Source organism: Megascapheus bottae, chromosome 26 (genome assembly GCF_031878675.1).
Source record: "Megascapheus bottae isolate mThoBot1 chromosome 26, mThoBot2.hap1, whole genome shotgun sequence".
In the NCBI taxonomy this organism is placed as follows: Eukaryota; Metazoa; Chordata; class Mammalia; order Rodentia; family Geomyidae; genus Megascapheus; species Megascapheus bottae.
In genome coordinates, this window is record NC_143534.1 from 19,089,899 (window position 1) to 19,112,010 (window position 22,112).

Consider the following 22,112-nt stretch of genomic DNA (forward strand, 5'->3'; position numbering starts at 1 on the left):
TAGCAGGCTATAAAATCAACCCTCAAAAATCAGCTGCCTTCCTTTACGCCAACAGTGAGAGGAACGAGGCAATAATCAGGAAAGAAACTCCTTTCACAATAGCCTCAAAGAAAATAAAGTACCTAGGAATTAGCTTAACTAAGAATGTAAAGGACCTTTTTTGATGAAAACTTTAAAACCCTAAAAAAGGAAATTAAAGCAGAACTAAGGAAATGGAAAAACCTCCCATGCTCCTGGATTGGCAGAATCAACATTGTGAAAATGACAGTCTTACCAAGGGCTATCTACAATGGCATTCTTTAAAGAAATAGAAGAGGCAATTCGTGTTTGATTTTTATGTAGGCCTTACAACTACCTGAATGTTACCTTTCAGGGAGATTAGATTCGTTAGCCAAGATCACCAGTCAATAAATGGTAATCCAAGATTTGATTTAAAATGAGTTTACTAGTTCTAGAGATGTGGCTCCAGTGGTAGACCCCTTGCCTAGCAAGCATAAGGCTGTAAGTGAAAACTCAACACCACCAAAAATATAAAATGACTTTGCTTTAAAGATGCATTGTTGCCAGTAGCTCACACCTATGATCCTAGCTACACAGGAGACTGAGATCTGAGGATTGAGATTTGAAGCCAGCCCCAGCAGAAAAGTCCCCATGAATTTTTTAATTTAATTTTATTGTCAAGATGATGTAAGGTAGTAAGTACATTTCTTGTTGAAAATTGTTACCCCCTCCCTCATTTTTCTCCCACTCCCATGGGATTTTATTTCCAGTCAGCCACACAAAAACCTGAAGTGGAGCTATAGTTCAGAATGGTAGAATGCTAGCCTGGAACAAAAGAGAGCTCAGGGACAGCACCCAAGCCCCTAGTTTAAGCTCTATGACTGACCAAAAAAAAAGTATTCATAAAGTGCTTTGTTGACTAGTAACTCCTCTGTACAACTACTTACAGATAAAAAAAAACTATAGTAAAAATAAATAAAATCATTTTATGTCAAATGCAGAAATTATTCTAGTAAAGAAAAGTGGTAATACAAATGCACATAATACCTCTAATATGTCCTTGTTCTCACTTTATTCTTTCATCCAAATGTTCTTCATGTATGCTGGAAAATGGTATTCTTAGCAAAGAAAAGAATCTGATTTTTAAGATTCCATTTATTTTTCTGTCACCAAATATAATCATTTTTGTGACATGAGAAATTTGCTGGACTGGACACATCATTTTTCAATTAAATGCAAAGTGATTTCTTTAACTATCCATGGCTGTTTATAAATATGGGACTTTTGCAATTTCTGATTTATTAATCACATACTAATTTCATTATGAAATTCAAGTAGGAAAATCCACTTCACCAGCCTACCACCTTTACCAAAGATCAAGTTCTTCCTGCCAGGACTATGTCAGTTGAAGTGGAAGATTCAAAAATAAATCAGACAGAGCCTGGGCTTTCAGGCAACACAAAATCCTCTTGGCACAATAGGCATGTATGTAATTAATTAGATTAAAGCTTGATATGTTCTGTCTTAGAAGTATACATATTTTTGAAAGCTAGATGAAAGGACATTTCCTTAAGCTAGTGGCTTTGATGCTGGTCAGAAAACACACTGGAAGAGATAATAATTTTCTTGATATATAAATATGTATGTCATTGCCCACCAGATAGAATTTAGGGACTAGAGATGTGGGTTTCAGTCCAGGAAGAAGTAGCTACATACATAGAGAGAAAATGTTTCCTAATTTCACTTAAGTAGATTTAACATTGTTTTGTCACTGTGTCACTGACAGATTGTTACTTTTATTTAGTATTACCATTTTCTTTTATGTGTGAAAATATTTCTAGAATCGTGCTTGTTATGGAGATGACAAGTACAGTGGTGTCCATCTGTAATCCCAGCACTAGAAGGATAGGTCAGGAGAATCAAACTTTTAAAGCCAGCCTGAGCAAGACCCTGTCTTTAAAAAAGAAAAGAAAAGGGGCCGGGAGTTTGGCCTAGTGGTTAAAGTGCTTGCCTAACATGCATGAAGACCCGGGTTCGATTCCTTGGTACCACATACATAGAAAAAAGCCAGAAGTGGTGCTGAGGCTCAAGTGGTAGAGCTCTAGCCTTGAGAAAGTCCAAGGACAGTGCTCAGGCCCTGAGCTCAAGCCCAGGACTGGCAAAAAAAAAAAAAAAGAAAAGAAAAGGGGCCGGGAGTTTGGCCTAGTGGTTAAAGTGTTTGCCTAGCATGCATGAAGACCCGGGTTCGATTCCTCGGTACCACATACATAGCAAAAAGCCGGAAGTGGTGCTGAGGCTCAAGTGGTAGAGCTCTAGCCTTGAGAAAGTCCAAGGACAGTGCTCAGGCCCTGAGCTCAAGCCCAGGACTGGCAAAAAATAAATAAATAAATAATAAATAAAAACTCTTAAAAAAAAAAGAAAAGAAAAGAAAGTTAGGCATGGTATGCACACCTATAATCTCAGAAGTAGTAGTGAAAAGAGGACTGTAAGCTTAAGAACTTACCTGGGCTATGTCCACAACTCTGTGACAAAATTAACTTTTTAATCTTTGGAAGTTCATGAGAAATTGGTTTCATTTTCTATTTTCTGAATTTGGGGATAAGATATACCATTTTCCCATAAATCTCTTCTTTGCTATTTTCAATTGATATAGTAATAGAAATGTAAGGGTAATTTTTTATATTGGAAAAAAGTAAGTATAGTGGTAAGCTGCATTTTCAGAAAAGGCATGGAAACAGTATAGGCCTACTATAGCTCTGACTTTTACTTTAGATTTATTGTTGGATAAAACTACTAGTGATAAAAAAAATTCAGGAAGATTTATTTCCAGGACTGATAAAAGCAAAAAAGAGAAACCCTTTCATTATTGAGCAGCATCACCAAATGGCTTTGTGATAGGGACAATGTGTTTTTATTTGCTGCAAAGAAGTTTGCTGTGGTTATATCCACCGAGGACTGAGACTGGTTTTTTGGATCTGGCAGGATGAATTGTAAGTCCTTACGTAATTGGTTAAAACAGAAAACTGTATTGAGTCCAGTTGAGTCTGTAGGAGTTACTCAGAATTCTTAGTCATTTTTCAGTTCTACAATTCATTTTACACTTCCCCCAGCAAGTTTGCTGTAGGTAGAAAGAACAGTCTTCCTGTAGAAGTTTTCTAGCACTTCCCTTAGCATATTATTGCTGAAATGCAGGTTTAATGCTGTGAGTGGTTGTTCTGTTCGTTCTACACACTTAAGTGTAAGACATGGGAATTGAGAGGAAGCCAGCAGATGCTGTGAGGCACAGACACAGAGGTTCTTCCTGTACCATGAGGACCACTGGGTTTGTCTGACTATGTGTGTGCAGCACAACTGACACTAAATCAAAAATCTATTACTGTCTGTCATATCTTTATGACTTCTGATTCAAGAAAATACTTTTAAAACAAACACTTGTAGCACAGGCCAAAAATGCATTCATGTCCTACAAAATCAATTTTTGGTATTAGTGAATATAGCATTTTAGAACTCAGGAAACAGGTAAAGTAGCTAATTAATATTTCCATCCTTTGTAAAGCTGAGGGGGGAAAACTGTTATTTGGGGTGGTTTTATAAATTTCTTGACACATTTTCTGGTTTTAGCAAGTTGTAAAACATACCATCATGTAATGAGTTCTCAGGTACATGCTAAATTATGTAGATGCTTTAAACTTCTTTTATAAAGATGTGATGAAAACATTTTGATCTTCTTTTGTTTTTTTCTTATCTAAACACTAAGCTAAAGTTCTAAGGTCAGTGAAAGCAAACGATGTTTTAGTAAGTATTTATTGTCGTTGATAGAGTAATGAACAAGAAGCAAAGAGGTGGAAAGTAAAGCCAAAGTAAGCTCTGTTCTCTTCCAGCTGTCTTTTTTCTCTTTCTTTCCTTTTTTTTTTTTTTTTTTTTTTGCCAGTCCTGGGCTTGAGCTCAGGGCCTGAACACTGTACTTGGATTTTCTCAAGGCTAGAGTTCTACCACTTGAGCCTCAGCACCATTTTTGGCTTTTTTCTACGTATGTAGTACTGAGGAATTGAACCCCCTGGTCTTCGTGCATGCTAGGCAAGTACTCTACCACTAGGCCAAACTTCCGGCCCCCACAATTTTACTTTTTAAAACATTGTTTAAAAACTGTTTTCTTAAGCTTCCTGTCCTAGATTTTCTTTTCCTTCGTCTCTCCTCTCTCCCCTCAGTCTAGTAAAAGAAAATTAAGCTGGACAGCTGAGCTCTGGTCATTTTGTTCTTCTTAGTGTTTGTGGTCTTAACTAAATCAGTCCCTGTATCTGTCCAATGGAGAAAGTAATTATTGCTCTTGTAACAGTTAAGTGAGATTAGCACAATGAGTCTTTGTTATTTGTAGTACAACAAATAACAAATATTTGTAATATTTGTAATTTGTAATCTTTAAATTCTATGAAACCATGGGCATCACTGAATTAACCAATACTGAACCAGTATTGAACCAAATACTCTTTGCAGTATAGACCTTTGATCCCAGTATTTTTTACACCAGTCAATACACAGTCCTGTTTTCTGTGTGTTTCTGTTTAAATACACTAAGTTTCATATATATCCTTAACTTGTTAACATTGTATTCACAGGTATAATACTATAACTTCTGCCTGAGTAAAGCTTATCTAACTCATCTGTTTTGTTCGTAAGATATATCCAGCCTTCTTGTGCTTAGGAACATGAGACCACATCAGCCTTGTGTTTGATGGCCACTCCGATGAAACAACCAACACACACACACACACACACACACACACACACACACACACACACACACACACACACACACACACAGAGAAAAGGCAAAAAGCCAAAACATAACAAAAGGCAACATGATACTAAATAGACCATGAAAAGGACCCTTGGTTACAGCCTGGAAGCTAAAACAAGAAAGCAGAGCATCATCTCATTTGACCCTAGCTTGGAGAAGAGTGCATATCAGGTGACCCTGCATTGTACGTGCCCATGAGTGACTGTGAAAGCATCATGAACACTAGATTTGGGATCATAAATTTAATCAAGTAGGAAATTTTGAATCTTTGAATAATAACAACATACGGACCTTGTAAATAGTCTTTCAAAACACAATAGAAATCTCATAATAAATTTGAAGAATAAAAGTTCTTCTGGATAGCATTTGACTAAGAGATAATGACTCTGTACACAGTGAATATGTTTTAACTTATTAAAGTAGCAAATAAATTATTTGAAAGTAGCCATAACTTCTTAGCTTATTAAAGAAACCAAGTATTGGAAGTTCTTTAGCTCTTTGGCTCTCACATTTAAGTGCACAGTAGCAGGGAGACACACTGTAATTTGATGCCTTGCATTTAGTGGTTAGCATTGATATCTGACCCTGTTACTGGGGGTAAAATCATTCTTTATGTATTATCAAAATATTATGTTTCTAAATATATAAAATTCATATGGAAACATTTTGATCTTAACAAGTGGTGTAAATGCTGTTCTTGGACCTTTTTGTACCCTTTCATGCTGCAGACCATGTACACATTGACATTTTCAAGCTGGTTTTGGTTAACTCTTTAATGCTAGAAATTGGAACTTTCCGATGTAATAACTTGTGCAAAATATAGCTGCATTATTAGAGTTCTGCTGTTGACAGAGGAATAAATGGGAACCACACACATACCTGGTGACTTATTCTTAAAGAACCAAATGGAAAATGATCTGGATGGTCAAAAACTTACCAAGTACACCAGCTATAGAAACTGCTTTATTTGGAGATTAGAATAATATTCTTATCAGTAAGTTCAGATTCATTTTGTTATTTGAAATTACCATACCTTGCTTTTAAAAATGCAGGCTAGTAATAAGACCATTTACTTGGATGGGTAGTTGATGTTAGTGTGGCTGTTTGGCAGTACAGTCTCTCAGAAATTCCAATTAACCATGTAAATACATTTCATAGCATCACATCTCAGGTTATCAGAACCCCTGCTGCCTTTTTATCATTAACATAAATGCAGGTGCAAATAGCATTTATGTTCTTTGATAGGAAGCAGTTGGAGACAGTTCACTGTGGGACACGACACTTTCAGATTGTGTACATCTGTTCAAATAATGTGTCCAGCCCCAGTGACACGAACATGAGGATGGCAACATCTGCCCCTGACACCATTTGCCTTACAGCAGATGCTTACATCTTTATTCATGCAGATGGTTGGTGTGATGAGCCGAGCAAGGGGGGTCATTTGACAGGGGTTAGGTTATTATGCAAACCAAGAACAGAGGGTGAGCATTTTTGTCTTAAAAGTGTAATAGTAATAGTAGCAATTCATAAATCTGCTAACACTATAGATAGAGATAATACCTGTTTTTGTTTTTAATTAATTAGGATCAAAATGCTAAAAATATTTACAGACATTCAAGTAAGCAATTAACATTAAAAAGAATAATTCATAATTACTATGGTTTTGAATAAATAGTTTTACATCAATTGCAATGTTTTTAAAAAACATTTAAAGATAGTATTTGGTTTGTTTACAAAATGATTATATATTATATCTAATGATATTATTTTGTGGGTAACAAATGTAATCAGTTTGAACATAATTTATGAGACATTCTATGAATAATAATGCAAATTAAGTAAAAAGTTTCTGAATTATTCCATACTTTTTTTGGCAACATTTTTTCCAACATTGCTTAGCTGAGTGCATATATATGTATATGTATCCATATACATATATATACGTATGTATTATACTGGTTCTGGAACTTGAACTCAAGGCCTGGGCACTGTACCTGACCTTTTATGCTCAAAACTAGTGCTCTACCACTTGAGCTACAGCTCCACTTTTGGGTTTTTGTTAGTTAATTTGAGATAAAAGGATCTCATAGACTTTCCTGCCTGGGCCAGACTTAAACCTCCATCCTTAGATCTCAGCCTCCTGAGTAGCTAGGATTACAGGCATAGCTCACTGGCGGTCAGCTGTTGGTAATATTTTAATATTTAAACTTTTATTAGAATAAATTATTTTTTAACTGTTACCTGTTTATCTATATAATCCATATTAGCATATATTCCATAGTCTCAAAGAAACAAGGATGATGGTAATAAAAATTGAACAAAGTGGGTGTACTGGTGGTTCATGCCTGTAAACTTAGCTATTTAGCTATTTAAAACATTTCCAGATATGATTTTCTGTATGCACACACACACACACACACACACACACACACACACACACACACACACAGAGTTATAGAATCTCAGAAGATCAGAGTCTAATTTAGCAGTTCTAAATTTCTTACCTTCAGGACCCTGTCACTTTCTTAAAAATGATTGCAGACTCCAAAGATTTTTTTATGTAAATACATTTTTATTTCTCATCTCAATTGTTAGAATCAGGAAAATACATATTTTGAATTCATTTTAAAATAATCTCACTACATTGTAACAAATAACCTACTTTAATGAAATTGATTATACTTTCCCAAAGATTAATGAAGACAGACATTAACTTATTTTTCTATGTATATTTTGAAGTTTTCAGTAAGAGAGTTTTGAGTTTCATATCTGATCCCTCTTTCAACTGTGGTGTTATTTATGCTGAAGAATTTAAAGAAAATCCAGCTTTGTTATCTCTAGGAAAGCTCTATTTTATAGAGCTTTAATTAATTCAGGACTTTTGCTGTTTGGTGCACCAGAACTTGCCGGATGGTAACTTCTAAACTTTAGTTGTAATGGAACATGTGAAGCCATGTCAATGTATGTTTTCTATTATGTTGCATGTACTCTGTCTTACACATAATTAATTTTTTGTAAATAATATGCACTGGTCATGTAGAAAACATCAGTTCATTGATTTATGCAGATCTTCTTTATTTTTCATTTTACAACGTTTTGTTAATCATGGACTCTCCGCTGTCACCTAAAAACTCACAAAGAGCATCCTAATTTCAGATTGTTCCTGTTGCAGTTTTAGGTTTTGCATGATGTGAAAGCAGGGTACACATTCAGTGGAAATGTACTGATTTTTGTTTCCTGTGCTCTTGCCATGAAAGTCCTTCATTGTTCTCAGGTCTAGTGCACAGTTCCCAGTCATCCATGACACCACAAGTGCATGACCAATTGTGTACTGCCGCCACGTTTCAATGTTTGGTAGGTTAGGTGGACTAAATACATTTTCTTTTCTACGATGATATTTTCAATGCAATGGGTTTCTCATGACATGACCTCATTATAGATCAAAGGGCATCTGTATTCAGAAGCTTCCAGTTCCTGGTAATGAGTTCAAGTTTTCTAATACCCCTATTGCCTCTTGAAAGTTGATGTTTACCATTGACAACATATATGTCCTGAAGTTGTTTCTTGTAATGAAACCTCCACTCATTCACTTGTGAAACTGTCTCCCAATATCTAAATCTGACTAGGTTCACTTAATGTATTTCAACATATATCTTGCAGATATTCTTTTAAAAGTCAAGTTACTATTTCAGAGAGAAATAAAGAAGCTAGCTCAGTTTCACAATGAAAGAACATGCTTCTCAAGGAACTCTCACATACAGCTGTAGCTAAAGTGTGCTCTATGAAAAGACATGCACTCCAGGATGAAGATTTAACATGATAAGTTTGTGCCACTTGATTGTAGTTCTGCTGTGAGAATGTGACAGTGTGACAAGTCTGACTGCTTGGATTCTGACACTGTGGTAGTTGCCTCATTCATGCTGGGGTGCTGAGCAATCTTTTATCCTAATGTGCAACAGACCAGATGTCAACACAGCAGCAAAGGCAAATAGCAGTTCAGTATTGGTATAAAGAGAATACTCCCCAAATTCTACAGAGCTTACTTCAGAAAACTCTGATCTGCTGTGAACTTTTTCCTGCTAGAGAGTTAAGTGAAGGCCAAAAAAGATTGAGGATTGACTCTGCCCCATCTGCTCCTGACCTCTGCTCATCAACTTATATGTAATTTGTCTCAGAGAACCACCACCACTCTACACACACACACACACACACACACACCCCAAATGAAAATTCCTGAGATCAGACCAGAGTGTTGGTATTTTATCGAATTCACAGAAAGAGTTAAGACTTGTCAGGTAAGGGTGGAACCCCAAAATTCTTTGAGCACTCTTAGACTTCTTCTAGTCCTAATGTTCTTCAGTGACCTCAGTTTTTAAAGCAGGAATTTGAGATTACAAAATTTCCCCCTTTCTATTTACTACTTTTTAAGCCATAAATATTATTTTTTCCTTTTATTTTTGCTCATTAAAAAAAAACCCTACTTTGGGCACTGGTGGCTCAAGCCTGTAATTCTAGTTACTCAAGAGGCTGAGATCTGAGGATCACAGTTCACAGCCAGCTTGGACGGGAAAGACTGAGATTCATCTCCAATTTCAGAAAACTGAAAGTGGTGCTATGGCTCAAAGTGGTAGAGTGCTAGCCCTGAGCAGAAAAAGAGCTCAGGGACAGCACCCAGACCCTGAGTTTAAACCATCTGGTCATTAAACAAACAAACAAAAAAGTCTCTCCAACCCACCTGGGTAAAGAGAGAGTGAATTCTTACATATTCCCACAGGCAGATAAGACATAGGCCTTTCAACTTGGTTTTGTAGTTGTCATCAAAGGAGAATGAAGAATATTGATGGAGAAGAAGCAGGCAGAATTCAAAGGAAAAGAAATTCAAATTGGTCAATAGAGCTCTTAAATCTTGATAATTTACCCTGATGGGAGCTCAGATCATGATCTGATTTGCATTCCCTATACCTCAGAATCTGCATCTGGGAGGCTGGTCAGCTACCCCAAAGGAAGGAGGCATTGCACATCAGATAGTGAGGTAATAGTCAGTGCCTGTTACTCAACTTGCTTCTTGTCTTTGCTATAAAGTATTAGGGTTGCAGTAGTCTGTCCATGTTAAAGAAAGGCGTGCCAGAACTCAGTATCCATGGTGTTAGGGAGTGGTGATCAATGAGAAAAACGATGGTAATGGGAGTCCTTGTCTGCTACAGGCACCTGGCTGTCCAACTTCGCGTGTTTTTATTTATGATTTTATGAAATATTGGCATAAAAGCTGAGGTATAGAAAAGCTTGCATGTAAAAGTGAAATAAATTATGGTGAATGAGTATGTCAGAAGTGAAGATAAAGCATTTGTACCAATGGAATGATTTTTTTTCCATATTAGGGATTGAATCAGGGTCTGGCACATACTAGATTCCACCACGGAGATTATATATACACACACACACACACACACACACACACACACACACACACACATATCAATATATTTGCAGACCTTTGGAAATGACAGCATAGAAGTAATCTTTGTGTGTTTTTTCCATTGCCTTTAACAATACTATGTGGGCTGTGTTGACATGGTGTGATTTTTTTTTTAACAACTTTTAGTTCCATAATCAAGAAACTTCCAACTTTTGTGTAGGTCTCAGTTGAATTGTTCTAACTGAATGTGTATTGTAATGCTGAAACCTTCTTTCTGCCTATCTCACTAAGGAAGAGGTGTTCTCTACTAGCCGTCAGTCTTGTTAGTCATCCCGGATACTGAGCTATAGCAGCTGCAATTGAAATGTAAGATTAAAAACGAAGGGCCATATTTTCATGAGACAGGCAGATGCTTCCTGAGAGCTCTCTTGCAGCTCACTCAAGCTCTTTTTGCAGATGTTTCCAGTAGTCCTAGGGAGAAACAGCTGACTCAGTAAATGTCGGGATCTCCAGGGAAGGCAACGTGCACAGGTATTTGTCATTGGGATTAAAACATCAGATGCCTTTGTCATGTTAAAGTTGTTATTCAGCTCTAAATTTCAGTGGGATCTCAAATGAATATTAATAAACCTAGTAATATAGCAACAAAAAGAATATCAAGAGAAGCTGGGTGCAGTGGCTCACGCCTGTAATCCTAGCTACTCAGGAGGCTGAGATCTGAGGATCAAGGTTCAGAGCCAGCCCAGGCACAAGACGACCTGAGACTCTTATCTCCAATTAACCTCTAGAAAAATGGGAAGTTGGGCTTGGCTTAAAGGTAGGGTGGTAGCCTTGAGCTGAAGAGCTCAAGGACAGTGCCCAGGCTGAGTTCAAGCCCATGACCCACCAAAAAAAAAAAAAAAAGAATATCAAGAGAATGGAGTAAAAGCATTTCAGAAGTCTGTCTTGCTTAGTGTCTTGGGAAAGTCACTAGCACTTTGTTAATTTTTTATGCTATTTGTCATTCTTAGGTTTGGGGAAAGATACTGACGTGACTGTTGTCTAATAATGAACAAAATTTTGTGGATATGATTGTTACAAAAAAGATAACTTAAGAAAGTGTTTTCTATGATTTTCAACTGTTTCCATTTGAAGCACTGGCAATCAAAAATTCCCCTAGAAAGTAAACCTACTAAAAAGGAGCTTAATTAAGATAATGGAAAATTCATTGAAATTGAGAATTATCAAAATATATAATTAAACATAAAGCTTTTTTAATTTACTTTTCATTTGGGGCGTTAATTATATTCCCCCAAAGAATAATTAGTTACTTAATTTACCAAGCCACATTATGTTTTTTTTTTCATTGCCACTAATATTTAAGGCAATTGGCTTTTTTTCTTTCTGTCCTTTCTTTTTTTTTATTCTCGGAGTAATGTATAAAAGGGTTACAGTTACATTTTCCAGATAGTAGGTACATTGCTTTTCATACATGGATACCCCTTCTCATGTTTTTGTCCCCATTTCCCTTCCCCCACCCCCTCCCATTCATCTTGTTTCCCTCCTTTCCTTTCCTATTCCAAATAAACAAACATATATACAATATACCAGGTAACAAAGTCAGATACAATAACAATATGAGATTAACCAGAGGGGAAAAAGAAGAGAAATAACATAGTACAGTAAGAACAACAATCACATAAGATAAACCTCTTGTTTCCATATCCTAAAGATCCTTTCATTTAGTCTCATCCTATATGACATTATATACCTAGATTTTGAGCTATTATAATCCTCTGCTAGGAGAGTCCTAGATGTGTACTAATTATTACAAATGAGGGAAACCATTGAGCCTATGTTCCTTTGAGTCTGCCTTATTTCACTTAATATTTTTTTCCAAATCTTTCCATTTCCTTACAAATGGGGCTATGTCATTCTTTCTGACAGCAGCATAGAATTCCATTGTATATAAGTACCACATCTTCTTGATCCAATCATCTACTGAGGCATATCTGGGTTGGTTCCATATCTTAGCTATGGTAAATAGTGCTGGATGAACATTGTTGTGCTAATGGCTTTAGTATGTCCTTGTTTCTAGATGATTGGGTAAATTCCAAGGAGTGGAATTGCTTGAGTCATAGGGGAGCTCTATGTTTAGTCTTTTGAGGAATTACTATACTGCTTTCCAGAGCAGGTTGAACAAGTTTACACTCTCACCAACAGTGTAGTAGTGATCCCTCCTGGCCACATCCCTGCCAGCATCTGTTGTTTTTAGATTTCTTGATTAATGGTCATTCTAACTGAAGTGAGGTAGAATCTCAAAGTTGTTTTGATTTGTATTTCTTTTATGGCCAGAGATGTTGAGTATTTCTTCATGGGTCTATAGATCATTCTCATTTCCTCTTCAGAGAAGTCTCTCTTTAAGCCTTTAACCCATCTTTTAATGGGATGGTTGTTTCTTTGAAGATTTGTTTTGGAGAGATTCAATTTTTTTAGCCATAGATATATTTTATATATGAACCCTTTGTCTGTTGTATGGCTTGTGAAGATCTTCTCCCACTCTGTGGGCTTTCTATTTAACTTGCTAACTATGTCCTTTGGTAATTGGCTTTTTAATCTTCAACAAAAGATGCTTGTTTCCTCTTCATAATTTATTTATGTCTTATTTATTCACTTTTATGGAATATAGCTCTCTTTTTGTTGCCCAATTTTTTTCTATACTTAAGCTAACTTCACCTCTATAAACTTAATGATTTATGCAATAAAATGCTAAATCTCCAAGGAGGTACCTTCAAAACTCAGGTTGTGCCAGGCGTTCAGCCTGTAAGCATAGCTACTCAGAAGTCTGAACATGAAAGTCCATGAGATGCGTATCTCCAACTAATTATCAAAGTTGGAGGCAAAGCTGTAACTGAAGTGATGGAACACTAACGTTTAATTTTAAAAAGCTCGTGGATAGCAACCAAGCTCCAGTTCAAGCCTTAGTCGGGGCAGACAAAAAAAAGAAAAAGAAAGAGAGAGGGAGGGAGGGAGGGAGGAAGGAAGGAAGGAAGGAAGGAAGGAAGGAAGGAAGGAAGGAAGGAAGGAAGGAGGGAAAAGAAAGAAAGAAAGAAAGAAAGAAAGAAGGAAAAAAAACTTTCAGCCGCCCTGCCTCTGCCCACTGTAACAGCCCAGGTATTCTACTCGTGAACTGAGAAATCATAGGCTGTTGTACTCATAGTCCTCCAACAGAGCAACCAGAATCCCAAGCCCAACCCCACATGGCCTCACTCAGAGGACCCCCTGACACTTGGCCTTACCCCTCTCCCTCTCCCTCTCCCTCTCCTTCTCCCTCTCCCTCAACCCCCCTCATTCTTGCTGTTTTCTTCCCTGTGGGGTCGAAGAGCAAAGATGAAAGTTAAGAGCATCCCCACAAAACACAGCTTTAAAATTCAGGAATGTTGACTCCTATTCACACTACAGACTTAATCCAGTTAACACTTAGACCTCCAGTTAGAGTTCCTGACAAGTTGGATCAGATGGTAGACATGGCTGAGCTGTGCTAACAAGTAACTGCCATTTCTTCTCCCTGTCATTTATTTCACAGAAAAGAAACATAGGTGTAAAGATTCTGATCCATACCTTGGGCATTCAAGTTCTGTGCCCTTTCTTTCTTAATCCACTGACAACAAATGTCAAACTTAATAATGTCCACTGAGCTTGTACCTGGCACCTTTATGGGTGTTTTTCTCATCTAATCTTGATGTGACCTTTGTAGCCAGATCCTGTTGCCCGTTTTGTAGGTGACAGCATGCAGGCACAGAGAATGACTTGCTAAAGTCACAAGTACATGGCAGAGGCAGTCACTGAAACCCCAACTATCAGATACTAATCTCTCCTTGGGGCTGTGAAGGAGGCCCTGACTGGGTACACTTGAGCTGTGACAGGGGTGGGAAAGACCCTGTGAAATCCACAGGATACCATCTGGGTTCCAGCACCTTTGCCTCCCAGCCTAGAACTCTGTATCTGTAAATTAGGGCCAACCGTAATTCCTCCGCTTATTTGGGATGAAATGATACACAAAGTATTTTGAACAATATCTGACACCTAAAATGGCACTTGCCGTTTAAGAAATGGTATTGACAAAGAGACTCTCAAAACATGAGAATTCCTTTTCTTGCTAATGGAGCAGTAATGATCTCAATGTTGGGCCACACAGCTGTCAAAGGCCTGTGGGAAATGAGTGGAAGATACCTCCTGATTTTAAGGCAGGGGAGAAAGTCAGCAGAGCAGACCAGGTACCAAGTAAATAAAATGGACAAAACAAGACTTGAGATACAAGATTTCCAGTTGGAAATGGGCTTGCTTACTTTGTATTGCCTCAAATTTCCTGAAATCTGGGTCCAAGATTAGGAATACAGCAGGTCCTGCGATGCACATTTGAGGATTAGAAATGATTTGGTATCCTGAGTTCTTTCCAAACAAAAGGAGGCTGTTCCTGCTGCCAGCACGTTTTAACAGCCTGTGCTACACAGCTAGTACTCAATAAATTCGTCCTGCCTCAGCCTGTGGCTGCAGCTCTGGACGGCAGCTAAGGAAGAGGGTAGGAAAGGGCTAAACGTGTTTATAGTGTTTTGAACAAAATTAACTTGAGGTCCCTTGGGTTATGAGACATTTCTTTTATCCAAGACCTCTTGGGATTTGCCATATTTATTTTAACCAGAGACCCATCTTGGGAAACAATTCTTAACCCAACTGGAATTTATTATTTGAAAACCAAGTGAGAGGTTAAACAAGAATTCCAGCAAATAAAATTGGAAGTGGAGTTTTTCAGTTTAATAAAATTAAAACCTAAACAGTACCTTAAAATATTGATTCTTTACTGCTTGATTTGGCTTCACTTCATTCTGAGCCTGGATCCCAGGAGCCCATTTCAAGAGCAAGAGCAAGGTCTCGGTCTCCCCCCCCACCTCTCTCTCTCTCTCTCTCATTGTTACTCTATCTCTTTCTCCTCCCTCACATTTTATCAGTGTACCTGTGGTCCCAGAAGATGGGGTAATGGAATTTTGCCCAAACCAAGAACAGATGAGTGAGGATGATGAGGATGACTTTGTTCATAAGCAACAAAGCAGGCCTTGGTTCTGCCAGTGGAAGTCAGGAATGAATTGTGTCTAGTTATCTAGAGAATTGCCCATGCACTTGTCTCTTAATTATGCCAGTTGTGTAGTGAAAAGTTTGATACAACTGGGTAGATGTTGGCACCTAGTGCTCAATTCATCAGCATCTCCAGGGTGGGAGATGACACGTTCATCTCTAAAATCCACCATTTAACTTCATTTCATTTTCCATGAATTCATTCTACTAGCTGGAGTTTTTGAAAGGAAAGATTCTTTAATGGTAATTTTTTAATATGACAAACCATTTTTATTTCAATTTTTTTCTCCTTAAAATTCAGAAATGAACTAGATGTCTATGACTCATCCCTGTAATCCCAGCTATTCAGAAAGCCGAGATCTAAGCAATATGGTTCAAAGCTATCCTGGACAGGAGAGAGCACATGAGACTTTTATCTCTAGTTAATCACCAAAAAGCTGGAAGTGGTAATGTAGCTCCAGTGGCAGAGCACCAACCTTGAGCAAAATAAGCTAAGACCCTGAATTCAGGCGTCAATCACAGTCAATTTTTTGAAAATCAGAAATTACATTACAGTCTGTGATTATTTAGAACAGTTTTGTGAGTTTCCCCCTTGACAAGAGCATCATTATTTTAAACTGGAATGGAACGAATGGTTGGTGCTTACTTACTTCTTAATTGGCTTTCTTACTTTCCTCAAGCCTCATTTTAATTGTTAAATGAGAGAACAGTAATACTTTCTTGCAGAGTTTGGGTAAGAGGTCAATGAAAAGGCCTATGGTAGATTCTAGGCCATAAGTAAGTACCCAGCATTTCCCAGATCTGCTTTAGTCCAATTGGAACAATTTCTCACCAACTGCAAATGTCACTTTTCAAAATAGTCACTTTAATATGCTTATGATATTAAAAACAGCCCACATTTATGATCCTAATATTAAGTATTCTCCTTGAATAATTGTGCAAAATTAATTTTATTGAGTGAGCCTTTTATGTTTTCAGTTAATAAAAGTCCATGTGTAGCACCCAAGAGTGCTATGAGGCTTTTTAACTCTGTTATGGGTAATTTCTTAGGATTTCCAGAAATTATGAATGTCAGTGGAAACTTCTCCTCATTATTTACTGCACACCTCTGTAATTTAGTAGGTGCAGGTGAGGGGTTTCAGATCACACCATCTGTGAAAGGCCTTGTAAATGTGGAAAGAAATAAACCACCATTACAGCTGCAAGGCCAAGAAAGACTTCCCATACGCATAGTGCTATTTGAAAGTTTTAAAAAATACACAGATATTTTCATCTTCTCTAAGGACTGCTATTGTTCAAATTAGTTTTGTTTACCAAAAAAGCTGTGGTTATTGTAGCATAATTGAATCTTATTGAAAATCACCTCCTTTTCTCCAAAACAACCAAATGTTTGGCAGAGCAATTCTCAGGACTCTGTTTGTCTCTGGGAGGTGATGAGCCCATGCTTCCCAGAGCTCGACTTCAGATAGTCAGATGACTGCATTACTTCCCTGGTTAGTAGCAGTGATTGCCATTAAATTGTCAGGAAAAATGAAAGACATGAGCCCTTTTTAACTGTGTGTATCTAGACAGTCAATCATGAATATCCTAAAAGAGCACCACTTTTAGAAATTAATTCAACAGATATTTGTGAACACCTTCCTTCTGTGAGCCAGGCGCCGAGGACAGCATCCCCCACCCCACCGTGGCCTCCACTAAGAACTGCTTTCTTTTGTTTCCTTAAGAACTGCACCTATACAGGAATATATGGTATGTATCTCCACAGCTTTTCGTCCAAATGATAGGGTACTATAAAGCTGACATCCTGGAGGATATCAGTCTAGTGTTTCTCTCTCTTTCTCTCTCTCTCTCTGTCTCTCTCTCTCCCTCCCTTTCTCTCCCTCTCTCTCTCTTTCTCTTTTTCTCTCTGTGCCTCTCTCCCCGCTCTCTCCTCCCTCTCCCTCTCTCTCTTTCTCTCTTTCTCTCTCTGTGTCTCTCCCTCCCCTCCCTCTCCTTCTCCCTCTCTCCCTCCCTCCCTGATCCCTCTATTTCTCCCTTTCTTTTGGTCCCAGGGCTTGAACTCAGGGCCTGGGCACTGTTTCTGAGCGTTTTTATTTTGCTTAAGGTCTAGTGCCTTACCATTTGAGCTACAACTTCCCTCCTAGCTTTTTTTTGAAGTAGTTAACTGGAGATAAGAGTCTCACAGTTGGGCCGGGAGTTTGGCCTAGTGGTTAAAGTGCTTGCCTAGCATGCACGAAGACCCCGGTTCGATTCTTCAGTACCACATACACAGAAAAAAAAAAAAGCCGGAAGTGGTGCTGAGGCTCAAGTGGTAGAGCTCTAGCCTTGAGAAAGTCCAAGGACAGTGCTCAAGCCCTGAGCTCAAGCCCAGGACTGGCAAAAAAAAAAAAAAAAAAAAAAAAAAAAGTCTCACAGTCTTTCCTGTCCAAGCTTGCTTCAAACTGTGATTTTTAGATCTTGGCCATGTGCAGTTAGAATTACTGTCATAAGCCACCAGCACCAGGCTAATTCATTTTTTTTTGCTATTATATTACATTATATAATTGGATGATTATTTCAATAGTACCCTTTTGATTAGACATTTAAGTCATTTGTAGGGTTTGTGGGGTTTTCTTCCATTTTTGTGTCCTTGCCCACTTTTTCTTGCCCTGCATTTCTAATTTATCCATTTCTTTTTTTTTTAATTTAATTTTATTGTCAGGGTGATATAAAGAGGGGTTGTAGTTATATATGTAAAGTAGTGAGTACATTTCTTGTTGGACAATGTTACCCCTCCCATATTTTTATCACTTTCCCTCCCCTCCTCCCCCACCCCCAAGTTTTCATTTCCAACATACTATCTTCTTTGTATCATTGTCATACTTAATGATGCTGAGAAACAGGACTCAGTATGGAGAATCTTGTCTTCATATGTACTTCCAGATAGAGCAGACAAGCACACACAAGGCCTTACGTGAGACAGCATCTTTCTACCCCAGCATCCACATCAGGGATCTTGAAGAGAACTTCCTCTATCCTGTGGCACCAGCCTGTCAGCCAGGCCTCTTGTCCTTGCAGGCTGTTCATGGAACTCATGCTGACTCTCCGGTTCTCCCTGCTAGGGCAGAGGCAGTTGCCCTTGGGAATGGGCAGTGTTCTTTGCACTCAGCTGTGGTTGGCCTCCTTTTCCTTTGAACATCATTGTTCTTGTGTGATTTTTATACCCACCGGAACACAGAGAGTTTCAAAGATCAGTTGAAGCACATTCACTTAAACATGTCATAATCTGTTCACTCCTTTTTGGTGGCTCTGTAAAGTATACCTAGTTTCATTTCTGAATACTCTAACTGTCAAATTGCTTTCTTTTTTTTTTTTTTTGCCAGTCCTGGGCTTGAGCTCAGGGCCTGAGCACTGTCCTTCGACTTTCTCAAGGCTAGAGCTCTACCACTTGAGCCTCAGCACCACTTCCAGCTTTTTTCTATGTTTGTGGTACTGAGGAATTGCCCGGGTCTTCGTGCATGCTAGGCAAGGACTCTACCACTAGGCCAAACTCCCAGCCCTCAAATTGCTTTCTTATACTTGGTCATGAAAGAGAAAAAAGTAATCCTTTCCCAATTTTGGGCTTTAGAGACTTCGATAACCTTGACCCAGTCTGATGCTTCTGTACTTCTTCATGACATGGCCAGTGAGTGTCAGTGTGTCCGGGTCAGCTGTTCCTCCACCACCGCCCTGGCCCCCACACTTCCCTCTGCCTGAGCTACCACGGCAGCTTCTGCTTCTGAGCCTGATGATTGAGTGTTCTCTGCTGTCCTTTTTCTTTCTTTTTTTCTTTTTGCCAGTCCTGGGCTTGAGCTCAGGGCCTGAGCACTGTCCTTGGACTTTCTCAAGGCTAGGGCTCAACCACTTGAGCCTCAGCACCATTTCTGGCTTTTTTCTATGTATATGGTACCAAGGAATTGAACCGGGGTCTTCGTGCATGCTAGTCAAGCACTCTACCACTAGGCCAAACTCCTGGCCCCTCTGCTGTCCTTTTTCGTATTAGTTACTAGACTGGCATCCATCCCCTCTTTCCCTTTGTTTTAAAGGACTTAATTATAGTGCTAGACTTTCCCCTTACTCTGGCAGTGAATGTAGTTAAATTGAAAAAAAATACATATTTGAGAGATGTCTTCTTTAATTTTTATATTTTCAAGTGTTAAAGATCAATTTAAATTTTTTACTTTTTTCATTGTTAGAAAATTCCCCAAACGCCATCTGTAAATTCTTTATTTCCCTCATTGGTCACTTTATCATTACAGAAAATTTCAACCAATAGTTACTAATCCCAGCCACATGCTTTTCTGGGCCTTGAAGATACAAACTCTCTACCTTCATTCCCATATGAGAAAGCTGATCGCAAATGTAATATTTCAGATAGAACAAGTGTTCCAGAGGAATTAAAGCAGGACATGGGAACAGGCAGTTGTATTAGTCTGCTTTCCATTACTATCATGAAATACCCAAGGAAGTCTGCTTATAAAGAAACAAAGGTTTATTTAGCTCAGAGTTTTGGAGGCTGAAAGCGTTCAAAAATGACTGGCTGGGTAGGACCAGGCCAAGGCTTCTATAAACAACCCTCCCATGAGAACTAACCAGGGTCCCTTCGCCTCACCTCTTAAAGGTTCTGAAAGCTTCAGCAGGTAGACCCTGGGAAAGCACATGCAAACCATAGCATGAGTCCCGAAGAGAAGTGCAATTTGAAGTAGTCAAAGAAGAACTCATCAGAAAGAAGCTGAGCACCCTGGGGATTTAGGGAGGAAAGAATGCTCCCTGGAGCCTTCTGTGGGAGTTGCAGGGCCAAGGGCACCTAACCTGTGCCCCTCTGACACACTGAAGAACCAGCAAAGAGACCACCATGGCCAGAGGGCGGCAGGAAGAAGTGAGTCAGTGAGGCCCCAAGAACCAATGGTATGCAGCCTTTTATGCTATTGTGGGACTTCACCTTTTACTGGGAGATGAAGAGAGCTGGACAGTCATTCGTAAGAATATGGTGAGGTCTCTGGTTTGTACTGTGAGCTATTATTATCACATGTTTCTAGAAGATTTATGACTGAGTGAAACTGACTTTCTATTCTTTCCTCTTACTATAAATATTTTCTGCTCAATTAAGAATCAGAGCTGAATATCAGCAACCAAATGTTTTCTCTTCCCGCCTTCTACCCTTCTCCCATCAGCTGTGTACATGCAAAGAGCATCATATTGTAATTAATACAGTTGTTTAATAAGATTTGTCTTCAGCCAAAAGCTACATCTATCTAAAATATCACTATTCCTTGTAACATGAAAGCGAGACAGGGACAGAGAGGGGCATAAAATGAGAGGTTATGAAAATGAAACTAAAAATTTACAACCAGATGCTGAGATCTGAGGATTGTGGTTCAAAGTCAGCCTAAGCAGGAAAGTCTCTGAGACTCTTATCTCCAACCACCAAAAAAGCCAGAAGTAGAGTTATGGCTTGAGTGGTAAGTGCTAGCCTTGAGCACAAAAGCACAAAGACAGCACTCAGGCCTTGAGTTCAAGCCAGGACACACACACCAAAAGAAAAAAAAAAGTTACAGAGGAGAGAAGAGCAAGATGCAAAAATTCACTTAGGGATAAGCCAGCTTTCCAGGAGCTTCCTGGTGACCAACACAGATCTTGTGTACCTCCTCTAGATTTTCCTGGTGGTCACACTAGTTCTAATCAAGAGTCAAGTCTCCTAACATCCTTTGTTTTACCACACCCTAAAGTCACTTTTGAATGGGTGGTGGTCAATATACTTTCCAACTTATTCCTTTCCTGCTGCTTGTTTATTTGCAGTGTGTCAGTTTTGCTAAAATACAATTCACCTTCCTGGTAAAACTTATTAGTTCTCTAACAATAGGCATTCAACAAAGACTGATTTTATTTTTTTCTGTTTGTTTATTACTATATTGCCTAGGTCCACCTCAAATTCTTGGCCCTCCTGGCTCAACTTCCCAAATCCTGGGATTACAGGCATGTTACCCTCAGCAGTTTTAAATTCTTAGTTGTCTATTAGGCTAGATTGATAGCTACTGACCTTTATTTCTCTGAAACATGAAATGAATCATTTGTCAGCATTTTATATACAACTCTCAACTCTACAAAGTTCTGAAAGCAGAAAATCTTACCCTTCCCAAAATGGATATTAAAACTCAGTGAGAAACAGAATCTTAACTGAGCCAAGATAATTTAAACATCTACATTTGTGGGGCCAGGAGTTTGGCCTACTGGTAGAGTGCTTGCCTATCATGCATAAAGACCTAGGTTCAATTCCTTGGTACCACAGACATAGAAAAGCCAGAAGTGGTGCTGTGGCTCAAGTGGTAGAGCTCTAGCCTTGAGAAAAAAGCCCAAGGATAGTTCTCAGGTCCTGAGTTCAAGCCTCAGGACTGGCAAAAAAAAAATCTGCATTTTGTCTCACTGCAGTGACAACTCACATGCTTTCAACAGTAGTGGCCAACGCTTAATTACACATGACTGCTAGTTCTCCTGGCTTGAATGTTCCATAGTATTTGGTGTATACCTGTTTGTAAGTATAAATTCCATACACATGTGGCCCTACATGTTTCAGAAAAGGGATTATGAGCTTGCAGTGGCCACTTCCTAGAATTGTGTAGGTGCTGAGAAAATGTGAGTTGAAGTGAGATTTAATTAAGATGAGGCACTTAGAAATGAGAAACTTTTCTATAGCTAGAACTTGTGACCTTGAGGCCTCAAGGAATAAAATAGATGATTCAGTCCTAGAAGCTGGGCACCAAAATGTTT

The 22,112-nt window shown here is 38.5% G+C and overlaps 1 protein-coding gene across 10 annotated transcripts in view; it reads left to right on the top strand.

Annotated features, from left to right (window-relative positions):
* Window positions 1–22,112, top strand: part of Znf438 (zinc finger protein 438) — a 126,250-nt gene that overhangs the window by 98,896 nt on the left and 5,242 nt on the right. The window contains exon 3 of one of the 10 annotated variants that reach the window (XM_090319089.1): window positions 10,671–10,745. The exons of the other annotated variants lie outside the window; for them this stretch is intronic. Within the exon in view, the coding sequence (XP_090175215.1) occupies window positions 10,712–10,745 (34 nt within the window). The 5' untranslated portion in view covers window positions 10,671–10,711. The remainder of the gene's footprint in view (window positions 1–10,670; window positions 10,746–22,112) is intronic. 10 annotated transcript variants of the gene reach the window in all.